The following is a 12,405-nucleotide window of genomic DNA, read 5'->3' on the forward strand; positions in this document are numbered from 1 at the left end:
ATGTTCTTAATGATGTTCATTTAAAATGGAATTAACAAAGCCCTGGTGAGCAAACATCTTTATTAATAAAGGCTTTATCTGTACACAACCTGGTTTGACACCATTGATTGCAGAAAGATAGAAGCACACACTGGATATCAAGCGAGACCATTTCAATACTCTTAGCATGCACATCAAATTGTAAATTCCACTAGTTCTTAGAGGTTAAGAAGCATCTTGTATTTGATGAAGAGCAGAAATCATTGAGGCAGATGACAGATTTCTTTTCAGTGTTATAGCAAGAGTAGCTGTAGATTTGTGCTGTAATATAACATCTATGGAAAGTATAATTATTTAGAAGAGGCAGTTGGTGATACACTGAGATTGCATTGAACGTTGGAACAGGTACATTTCTTTTGAGTTTAGTCAGTTTCACTTTGTCACGTGAGGTTATAAACACTCCTAACCACTGGGGGCAGTCGTGCTCAGAATGTTTGTATGAGGCTGCAGTGCACATGTGGTCATTCAGTGATGGCGTTTTAGGTGATGAGTTGCAGGAGGTCAAAATAAAGATAAAACTAAATCAATTCCCAGGAAAACTAGCCTACAAATATTGAATTCAAAGGAATAACACACAAATATCAGAAGCTTACAGCCATTAATTCAAGAATGTGGCCAACTGGCTGATGGGGTACTGAATTATTTTATTCTCAACCCATTATCGTTAACTGGAGTGGATGCTCAGCGGCGCACAGTGGTCCAGCCATCATCGTCTGTCTCATTCTTGGTGCGACGAGGGTTTTCTTTGTCGGAGCGCCATCCCTTCTCTCCATCGGCATCACGCTCCCGATCTCTGTCTCTCTCTCTGGGCCGTTCCCTATCTCGTTCCTCACGCTTATCATCGCCTCCACGACGCCAAGAGCCACCTGGAGGAACGTAGATGCTGATTATGACGTAAACAAGCAATAAGATGTTGACTTTACAACAATAATGACAGTTCAGAAGTCTGTACGTGAGTGTGAACTTGTGGTTGTCTTTATAAGAAACCTTCAGTAGTAGTTAAACAGTGACACCTGCTGGCTAAATTAAGCACTTTCACATAGTTGTCTTGTTTGTATCAGCTTTGAAGTACTGTGTACAATTTTGTATAGTAACTGGCCAAAAAAGGCTAAAAGCTAGTCTAGTGTTTAAATCACATCATTACTGATCTGAGGATAAATCAGTAGGGCTGGCCCGAATAGTGGTTTCTGGTCTCCGGATATTCGGGCCCTATTAAAGACGAATATCCAAATATTCGTTCCGCCCCGTAACGTCCAACGGGGGAGGGGGGAGTGGCGGAGACGGCTGAATATTCGGATGCATTCCTCTGGTCTCCCAGATGGCAAATTTTGCACGCTGCCTTCGTTTTGTCTTCAGTTAAACTGAAGAATTCCCAAACAGCGGAGGTCTTCGGCATCTTGTCTTGTGTTTATGCAACGAAGTGAAGCGTGACGTCAGAGTCGGCAGCCACCCGGACATTCGGGTGGTGTTTACAAACACGAATGGAGGAGCCGAGACAGCGGGATGAGCCGAAGGCGAAGGGAAGAGACGAGCTCCGAATATTCCTATTTTTGTCTGGGGGAGGAGAGGGCGATTACATAGACATATGTGTATATGTTTATGTGATCACACGACAGGATGAGCCGAAATGAGCCGATGTGGGCCGAAGGCAGAGGGAAGACAGTAACGCCGAATATTCGTTTCACCCGGTCAAGTCCGGGGGGGATATCCGGATACCGCCGTAGCAAACGAATATTCAGATATTCAGGTCCAGAGCCTTATAAATCACACAAGTTGGTAGCCTGAATGCATCTCATATTTTGGCTTTAAAAATGAAGTACCGTCACATCGTCAAGGAAAACTAACAATACAGCGCCCTCCATAGTTATTGGCACCCCTAGTTAAGATGTGCTGAAAGCTTTAAAAATTCAATTTTTATTGCAGAAGCATACTCTCACACAGAAAATTGTAGAAAAATGTATTATAGGAGAAGATTAGGTGCTGTTTTGTTGGCAAAGGGGGTTGGACAAAGTTTTAACATCAGGGTGCTAATAATTGTGGCACACATGATTTGATGTAAAAGAATTTTTTTCCCCACTGAATAAATGCACTTGAATTAAAGGTTGGATTTTCCTCTTTTCTCCATTGTGTTCCTAAAGAACACTTCTTAACCAGGGGTGCTAATAATTATGGAGGGCCCTGTATGTATGAATCCCACTCTGCTTACCGTCGTCATGATCTCTGGGTGGACCTCTGCTTTCACGATCATCCCGGCGGTCTCTGTCACGTCGGTCACTGCGGCGATCGTCACGGTCACGACGATCATCCCGACGATCATCACGGTCAGTGTCGTCTCTGCGAGAGTCCCTCCAGCCGCTTCCTTCATCTGCGCCTCCTCTTCTCCAGCCACCCTCATCTCTGTGAATACACAGCAATACAGAGTTATTAAACACTGACAACTCACTAAAAGATAATCCTCTGTGCTCTTACTAAAAATACACCAGCACTCCTGAAAGCTCTATCAGGCCCACCTCTGTGGACGACGGTCTCTGTAGCGGTCGCTGGATCTTTCCTCTCCATCTCCATCGTCATCTCCACCACGGGGAGGTCCCCAGCTCTCCTCTCGGGCTTTCTCCCGCTCACGCCAGCCACCTATAACAGAACCATTCACATATTATTTAGTCAGACTTTACATTGAAACACAGAGCTGTTTCTTAACCCTCGTGTTGTCCTCAGGGTCAAAAATTACCCGCTTCCACTGAGCCTCAAAAATAGAGCAGCCTAATTGAATTTTCAACCAAAAATCTAATTTTACATGAAGAAACAACCTGTCCTGCATCACACACTTTGTGAATGTCTGGGTTTTCCCTCTTCGGAAGGCAGAAAGACTGTATTTAATCAGTGGACACCACTTGTTTATAATCACATATTAGAACTGTTTTCTTTACTAAAGTTGAGGTTTATGATTATTATTGCTACTAAACGTACTGCATAGGTGTAAAATCTTTTGTTTAGCAAAAGATAGTACTTCTATATCTTAAGAAAGAACCAGAAATGTACATAAAGTAGCTTAAAATGCATTTTTGAAGGAAAACAACAGTGCACTGTATACTGTAAAATGGAATGGTACAGTGTACAGCATGGAAAAGTCATCCAATTTCAAGTTGAAACAAGGTCATTTAGGGTTTTTTCTATGCTATTAAACGTAGTGGCTGGCTCATTTTTGACCTGAAGATAACACGAGGGTTAAACAAATCATTCTCCACATACATGTCTATTACTTGCTAACAGCTAAAAGGCCACAGACTTACCAGGTCTGCCCAAAGGTTTCCAGGGTTTGGAATCATCACCGCCATGACGTGGTCCATCCTCCATGCCTCTCCTTCCACCTCTGTCATCATCTCCTCCTCTTCTGGGACCCCAGTCATCATCAGCCCCACGCCTGGAACCCCTGGAGTCATCCATGCCTCTGCGAGGCCCTCTGTCATCATCAAAGCCACGTCTTGGACCACGGTCATCATCAAAGCCACGTCTCATGGGACGGTCGTCATCTCCACCCCTCCTTGGACCACGGTCATCGTCAAAGCCTCTGCGTAGAGGACGATCATCGTCCATTCCTCTGCGTAGAGGACGGTCATCATCGCCACCACGACGTGGGCCTCGATCGTCGTCAAAGCCTCGACGAGGTCCTCTATCGTCTCTGCGTGGACCTTCTCGTCTGAAGGGCCCCTCTTTGTCCTCTTTGTCTTCGTCTCGGCCCTCCTGTCTCCAGTCCCTACAGAGAACACAGGTGTTGTTGGAGCAGCCACTCACAGCTGAATGCAGTTAAGAAGATAAAAGGAAGCACCAGCACTCACCTGTCAGGTACAGGACGACGCCACTCTGAATCCCCTCCCTCTGTGCGTCTCCTCCATCCTCCTCCTCCGCCTCCGCCTACCTCTTCCTTGTCACCCCAGTCCTGCTAAAAGCAAAACATGTTTAGGGCACAGTGTGTCATTACAGTGTAATCATTCCCTGATCCCACCCTGTAAGTTTGTCCCTACACAATAAAACACATGAACACATATGCGCTTAAAATCAGAGTGTGAACTTATGTGACAACATATTTGAGTTCTCCATCACATAGAAATGGTAAAAATGACTCATCAAATTTAGCACAATGATTCATGGAAAATCATGTCAGATTCCCATACGTAGTATATAAAAGTTCAGCTGATTGGTAGACTCAGTGTACAGTGTGTAGGCTCTGACTGTGAGTTCAAACCTAGAATATGTTATTTGTACCTTGGCTCTCTCCTCTGGTGGGCCTCTTCTCTCCTCCTCACGACGGCGTTCTCGCTCCTCGATCTCCTGCTGACGAGCACGCTGCTTCCTCTCCTGCTCTTCAAGCTTGCGTAGACGCTCCTGGTACTCCCTTTCCTCCTCCTCTCGCTGTTCTTGTTCCAGGCGTTCGCGCTCTTCTCGCTCTGTACCAAAAAGCAGGAAAGATGCTGAATTCTATTCTGATAGAAAAAAGCGTGTGGCACACATTAAGCAGCTGCCATAATCAGAAAACGGTACCTGTGACTAAAGTAGAACACATTTCCTGAACCCTTTCATGACACCTTTATTGACTCTTGCCATATTTAATTTGCCACAGGAGCTTTTTCTGCTAAATGGAAAGTACTAGGTGGCATTACATTACACAGAAATACTTAAGTTCCTCAAAAAACCTACTTTAGTTCCTTAAAAACAACTTTTTTCTTTACTACTGCCAAATTTTCCACCACAATTTCCTCCATTTTCTCTCTGCCAGTTTTCAAATCCAGATGAAATCCTGTCATCACTTTAACAGGACTGGTTGGATGACATGTTTTACTGAAAACAAATTCAGTACCTTTCTTGAGTTGCTCCTCGTGAATGCGCTGTGCCTCCTCCTCCTTCTGGCGGTAGTAAGTATTACGCCTGTCCTCTTTACGCTGCCGCTTCCTGTCCTCCAAACGCTTCTTCCTCTCCTCGACCAAGCGCTCTTGGAATGCTTTCAGTTTTTCCTTAGAAGACAGAAAAGTGATTCTGAAACCACAGCTTCTATCTTACAGGTAGTCAGCTGAAGATACTGGGATGGATTAAATTGTCTTACCTCATAAATGAAGCTACGGGCAGCGGTTATTTTTGACAGGAAGTTTTCTTTGTCCTCCATCATCCTGGACATGCGCTTTTTGTGCTCCAGAGCCTTTTCCCGTTCAACTTTCATGTTGCTAATCTACAACAAGATAACAGAAAATTCTTACATTCTACATGCTGTATTTGATGTATTAAATTCTTGGAGCGAAACTTTTCGACTAGTTCACATACCCTCTCCTCCTCTTGGAGCTCCCATAGCTCCATGTCCTTGATACGCTGCTCTTCATAAGCTTTTTTGATAAGTGGAATCTCTTCTAGACGTTTTGCCCTCTCGAAGTAGTCAATCTGGAGACAAATAAAAATTAGTGCTCGATGCTCATCTAGGTTATTTATAATTTACCACATTTCTCTCATTTACTTTCTTCTCCTGGTTCTTCAGACGCTCCTGAAGTTCCTTCTTCTCCTTCTCCAGCTGCTCCACCTGTTTAGCCATGATGAAGTCAGGATCCAGTTCCTCCAGGTCCTGTACAAAACAAACTTGTTAGTGTTGCCTGAATAAATGCATTCTATCAGGAGTCAATCAGTTTGTTTTTTGGACAACAACTTACCTCAATGTCAATATCCTTAAAGGCCTTAGCACCGAGTTCGGTCTTCTTGATCTGCTCCAGGCGTTCACGGACTGTCTTCTTCTTGATCTGCTCATGCTCCTGCATGATGCGCTCCTTCTCCCGCTCTTTGGCCTCTTGTCGCAGACGCTCCTCCTCAGCCTTTCGAACCTTCTGCATCTCAGCTTCTCGCTGTTCCAGCTCCTCCTTCTCACGCTGAATGTTCAGGCTCTCCAGGCGCTCCTTACGCTCTTCAATGGTCTGTCTACGAGCAAGGATGCGCTGGTGATCCTTGCGGGCATTTTTCAGATAAGCAGCGATGGCCTGCTGGTTTTGCTCATCACGCTCTTGCTGAAAAAGGACAAAAAGATCCAAGTCCAATTTAGTACTGAAAAATAAAAGCAGACAAGAGACTACACAAGAAAAAGATTTAACCCTTATACTGCCCTCCCAGTTGCCATACACCTTTTGTCCTCTGGGGTCAAAAATAACGCCGCCTGGTTTGATTGTTATTTAAAGCACATACAGTAGTATAAACTGTCAATCAAATTCTTCCTTCAGTCCAACCCATTACCACAAATTTTCCCCTTCATTTTGGAATTCTGGGCCAAATGGATCTTGTTTACATAAAAGTATACGACGGCTCAGAATGACAGCAGGACAACAGGAGGGTTAACACTACATTAAGATGTGTGCATATGGCTGTTAGTATTATATGCTAGTATGTAAAAAGCTTAAGTTCATCAGCTTCCTCTGTGTTTCAGTGAGAGGATGAACTCACCAGGATGGAGGCAGGCTTGATGATTTGGATGGCTTTAGCCAAAGAAGCAGACATGGCAGTCAGTTGGTTCCTTATCTGCTCTGAGGGCATGTTCTGCAGGAAAGGACCAACAGGAGCATCCTCTTTCGTCGAGTAGTTCAGGTCAGAACCAAAGCTCAAAGTTCGAGAGGTGTGGTCTATTCGAACCTACAAGGCAAAAGAAAACCAAAGTCAAACAATGCGTACCTCATCACTTTTGTTTACCAGTCATTAGTGTCCCAATTGCATCATCTCTGCTGATTTAATCTTACCTGCAGATCACAGTGCCGTGCAGCGTCCACGATGGAGCGCTCCAGCTGGAAGGCGTCCACAAATGGAACCAAAGAGGCCAGACGGCTGAACTCGATGCTTTGGTAGATCTGTGCAACCTAAAATAATGGAGGCAGAGAAACAAGAGACATTACAACTATTACAGGGGAGTAGTGATTTAAGGAAGAGTGACAAGAAGAAGAGGTTTACCTGTTGTAAGAGTCTTAGGATGGTATTACTCTGCAGATGTGGGACATACTGTTGCAGATCTGCCTCCTTCTCAGCCTGGTCTCTCACCCAGTTCAACACCTACGAGGAGAATATGTTTGTTACTACAAATTAGTAGCTTTGATAACAAAATGAATATTCAGTAAATTGCAACAAAAATGCTGTATGTTCCTTATTATTAAATCATCTGCTGTCAAACAGTGCTGGATGTTTTACCTTGGTCACTCTCCCGCTCAGCTTCAGAGGATGAAAGTCGACCTCCAGCCAGTTGTAAAGTTCCTTCACTTCAGGTACTACATACTGCAGCAAGTTAAATCTCACCTAAAACCCAAACATTAAAACAGTCATTCACAAGTATTTATTTCTTAGGAGTCCTAACCAATGTACTTATTACAAAAGAAGAATTCATGGGCATAACATAAAACAAGTCTTCTTTCTTGTTCTCATAATGTACCATGTCATTGATGAGACTCTGGCGGGTCGGTGGAGACTGCAGGCCCAGGAGGGTGGCCAGCCTGCGGTGTTTCTCCACAATGATACCGTCCATGTCCAACAGCCGAGCGATGTCAGTGCGCTCGGGGTGATGGGAATAGACAGCGTGGCCAGCAGGACTCTAGTGGACATCCTGAAGATCAAAGGTAAGTGTTATTACCATTTGTCCACTACCAGAGAGAAACGTCACATCATTTATCTGCGAACAACACACCTCTGCATCTCATCCTGGGTCAGATTCTTACGCATCTCCCTGGACAGGTGATAGAGCCGGTGGAGAGTGCAGGCGTGGAAGAGAGCATTTCCAGACTTCCAGAACACAGTAGAAACCTTGTTGTAGTAGTTGGCCATCAGCTGGGGTTTGGGAGGCTTTTTGGAAAGAGCAAACAGGCCATGGATGTCCTCAACAGCCTTAAAAGCTTCCTGTAAAAAGAAAAACGGAATCAGTACCAATACTAGTCCCTTTGCTTTTATTTATCACATAATTACTATGAAGGAAACTGGAAGGACAGTAAAGGATTTTACAAGTTTACACAAATATAATAAGTATTACCATTGCATATTTTATTCACTCATAACTACAGGGAAATATGTTTTATAATCAAGTATTCTAGTGATCGGTTTACAAACCTGCCAGAGCTCCATGCTTATGGCGCTGTCCAGCTGCACTAGACGTGTCTCCAGGTGCATGGACTGGCTTTCAGGGTTGTTCAGATTGATGGCGGTGCTCTGGTTGTGGTGGCGCTGGATCTGACCCAGATGCATGCGCAGGTTGTCACACAGCTTGCGAAATTCTGCTTTACGCGTGTACTGCAGGCAGAACTTGAATGCTGCAAGGAACATTTCCAAAAGTTACTTCAAATAAACTGTTAACTACTAAAATTTTATCACAGGCAAAATACTTTTTTAACATTGAGAGTGATTGTCCTGTAAAGATATTACAAATATTATTTACATAGTTTTAACCATACAGTTTATTTTATTTCTGGCAGCAAAACGTATTTACCCAAAGCTTCATCAAAGTCTTTTTTTTTTTTTTCGGATAGTAGCTTTAATTTGGCCTTGACAAAATCCTAACTTTGAACAGCGACAGATCATATGAACACAACAAAGTACTTCATTCATTATGCAATGTGTCATTACCTTGCTGGGCAATGTCATGGTACAGGCGCTCCACTTTGGAGTTGTTTCTCAGCAGGTCCAGGCACTGGCGGTAGGACTCCCACAGAAACTTCACCCAGGGAGTGAGCAGCAGGCGATCAGTACGATCCTGAGTGTCCTCTCCACTCACAGCACTTAGCAGCACACTAGAGTCACAACAAATTCCAGGTCAACAAACCGTCAAATTTAAAAGACAGCAAGATGTCAAGTCTGGCTTGTGTGCAAAACTACAAACTGCCCAACAACATGGTTGAAGTCATTTGTGAAAATTTAATTTGCCTTTCTGGGGTCTGGATGTTGTCCAGATCCTCGATGTCCAGGACCATCTGCTGGGATTCCTCTTTGGCTGTCTCAGTCTTCTCCTCAGCCAGCTTCAGGTAAGCCCTAACCACATCCTCCAGAGATTTGATGTTCACCTGAAAGCAAAGACAGATTACACTTAGACTGCAGTATAAACAACAGCCAGATATGTGGAAACATCACAGACTTTAGCTCACAGACCTGCTGGCAGATGTTCTTGTACTGATAGAGACCCTCCTTGGCCAGGTGGCTCTTGCGGAGATCCACGCAGAGCTCCAGGTATTTGAGCATGATGGGCTCGTGGATCTTCTGCCATGTTCGATGCTTCTTGCTCTTGATGACATCGTACAAAACATCCAAGGCTGGCTGTTTCTTCCCAACCTCAAGAAACTCTGTGTCAACATATTATTAGGACGTAAATAAACGGGAACCACGATTACAAACTCACAGAACCCCTAATGTTAAGCAGCAACACACAAAAATCCAACACTGTGCTTAGCTAAACCTGTGTGACTTAGGTAGGCCGACACTGGTGCTTTGTGAACATGCTGAACTGGTAATAAAACAGAAACTATCAGGCTCAGTCAGTCACATTAAAACGGTCAGGTGGTTTTAACGACTATCTAACTAGTCCTTTCTTTTAAACGTATCACTAATTTGATTTCCTAACAGCCAAAAGAAGGCCTAGCCGGTTAGCTACACACTAACGCAGTTAAAGGAAAGCGATGTGGCCTCCCCGCCATTCCGGCTAGCATTAGCAGCTAGCCGGCTAACAGCCTGCTGCAGTGAGGTGACGAGGCTCACGTTAGCTAGCTGGTTAGCATGAATGTGAGACGTCTGTGAAAACGAGACGCTGCGTTTCTACTCACCGTTCGCTCGTTTCAGAGCATTCTCTGGCCGCTGAAAATACGCCGGCATGTTGGTGCCGTTTTACTGAAACTCAAACTGGGCTGACTTGGGTAAATTTTGACGACTTTCACCAGTCCATCCAAGCCACGCACTCAACCGCTGCAACGGTGCTGGTTGAGAAAGGAGGAACCTCGTGAGCGACCCAGCTAGGGTTGCCAGGTAAGTCTCGCGATATCTCAACCACAGTGGGACAATACACTGTATCAAGATATCATCATTAATCATTCAGTCTGTGAGTGGAACCAGCACCAACAGACTGAGAAGTGAAGACAAATACAGATAATTATGTCTTAATCAAAAACTTTGATAAATCTTGATGGTTAATTATCCACATTTAGTGTCAAACTTGGGGTCGTCTTTGATTCGGCACTAAAATTTGACAGATTTGCTCCATCCTATGTCTAAATGGCTAAAAGATTGTGATCTCTGCATTAATTCCCTCAAATATAGACAACAACTCTGTCTTTTATCATGCTAAAGCTATAAGTTTATTTTATCTTAGAAAATGATTTGCAAATTTGTCTTGTAAGTTTTGTTTGCTTGTATTTATTGAGTTCACAATTCCTGTTTTCTGTTGAATTTATTGGACATATTTTTGTTGTTGCTTTTCTTGTACAGCACCTTGTTCAGCTGCTAAATATACTGACTAGATATAATTGCATTTAATGTGTGTACAGTACTTCAGCTCTCTGACCCAAGCATGTCATTTTTATTTTATTTCTTATATTCTGCACTTAAAAATGTGTTAATGTACATCCTTACACACTTTAATATCCTGTAACAACCACTGGTAAGTTTTTACAGCATCTGTACAAGTTGAAAATGTTTATTTGTATTCATACTGGATAGATTTTTACAATTCAATAGCTTCATAACAAATTCAGAAATAACACTTTTCCAAACGGGGGTTTTTAACTAACCTGGCAGCCCTGGAAGGGTAAAGTTCCCGTATGTTCTCCAGCGATGGTACGTTCATGAACCCCTGGAGGAAAAAAGAGTTCTAATCTATGTTGGCCTAGATTTAACTTCACCATCAAAACAAAGACACGCAGCTCACAAACGACCAATCCAAAGAGTGATTGAAACTGTGTAGTCATCAACAATTCTTTTTCTCTTTTTGTGTTGGCATGATGCTTTGTCAAGTGACAGCTCAAATCCTTAATGAGGTTTTTATACTATGTGTAAAGTGTAGGACGACCCCCAGTTTTAACTTAATTGATTGATTGATTGATTGATTGATTGATTGATTGATTGATTGATTGATTGATTACAAGCTTTGAGCATTACAAAGTCAAAACACATGAATGGTTTGTGGTTTGGCTAAAATAAATGTTGATTCTTAAGGGGGCTAATAATTTTGACTCTGGTAGTTTTTGTTTTTTGTTAAATAATTTTGTTTCTGTGTTCAAAGTAAATGTAAGCATCCAAAATAAAACTAGGATTTTTGGAAAAGCTGTGCTAAAAATTCCTTGATGTGTTTAACAGCACTTGGGATTAAAAAAAACCCTAAAATGTCATAGCGTGACTAATAATTTTGTATTCATCTGTATTATACTTTTTTTTTAAAAAATAACTTGAGTTGTCTATCACTAAACATCTTTAAGGACGAAGAAAAAAATGCTACAGGTCAGATACTTACTTGGAAAATGATTGAAATTGTTCCAAAAGAGAGAGCTGGAGGGGTCAGTGGAAGACAGACATGTTGTTTGAACTTGGAATGTGGTATGTCTTACAGCATTAATATTTTCCTGCCAAAAATGTTTTAATTTTGCAGTTCACAGTGTGGGATGCTGGGAAATGTAGTGTTTGTCTACATTCAGTCACAAATAGGTACAGCCTTAAATTTATTTATTTATTGTAATTTTGCAACTGTGGGCCTCAGAGGGTTAAATAGATTGTGCAATACAGCACTCATGGTGAATGTGACAGTTTCACAAATAAGTGATAAAGCTGCCAGTGTGGAAAGTCTATCACATCGTAATGCACTTATTTTAACCCAATGTACATTTTTGTACCACTTAGATTTGGTCACCTGAGATGGTACCAATATCTGGTCTGAGCAATGGACTAATATTTTTTTTTCACGTAGAGATGAAGGCAGGCTGTCTAAATCATCTCCAAACCTTATTGCAACACTCCTATCACAGACGTGATGCTGTAACTGATGATATAAAATCATCAAAGGAATCTAATGAAAGTTTCTTTGCTGTATTGGAAATTCACAACAGTCTTAAAGTTAGTGAATCTTGTGTGCTTTTTGATAAATCCAGGGTTATCAGGGATTATTTGCAACATAAAAAAAGACTATCCTATATTTTATGATCATTGCTCACAATTCTTTGTAGTCTATACTTAGTTAGTTGCAGGGGTATTGGGGTGATTAAAATAGTGAAAATCCAAAACTTAACACTGCATTCTTGATTATCTTGTGTAAATCTCTGAGTGTGTGGGTGCAAGGAATATGTCTGTACAGCAGCTGAGTTACACTGGCTCCCTATTTATTTATTGTTTTTTGCTAGA

At 42.4% G+C, this 12,405-nt stretch overlaps 1 protein-coding gene across 1 annotated transcript; it reads right to left on the reverse strand.

Moving 5' to 3' along the window:
- Window positions 1-43: 43 nt before the first annotated feature.
- On the reverse strand, window positions 44-10,030 carry eif3s10 (eukaryotic translation initiation factor 3, subunit 10 (theta)). The gene is given in 23 exon segments (XM_022196330.2): window positions 44-905; window positions 2,246-2,436; window positions 2,550-2,670; window positions 3,330-3,793; window positions 3,876-3,979; window positions 4,303-4,484; window positions 4,895-5,048; window positions 5,138-5,260; window positions 5,353-5,466; window positions 5,540-5,644; window positions 5,730-6,077; window positions 6,508-6,693; window positions 6,798-6,914; window positions 7,006-7,104; window positions 7,240-7,344; window positions 7,478-7,605; window positions 7,608-7,648; window positions 7,730-7,938; window positions 8,146-8,345; window positions 8,659-8,822; window positions 8,956-9,092; window positions 9,178-9,368; window positions 9,846-10,030. Coding segments are annotated over 23 exon segments (3,717 nt in total). The 5' UTR covers window positions 9,895-10,030; the 3' UTR covers window positions 44-720.
- Window positions 10,031-12,405: the final 2,375 nt, after the last annotated feature.

This window comes from Acanthochromis polyacanthus, chromosome 15 (assembly GCF_021347895.1).
Source record: "Acanthochromis polyacanthus isolate Apoly-LR-REF ecotype Palm Island chromosome 15, KAUST_Apoly_ChrSc, whole genome shotgun sequence".
Lineage (NCBI taxonomy): Eukaryota > Metazoa > Chordata > Actinopteri > Pomacentridae > Acanthochromis > Acanthochromis polyacanthus.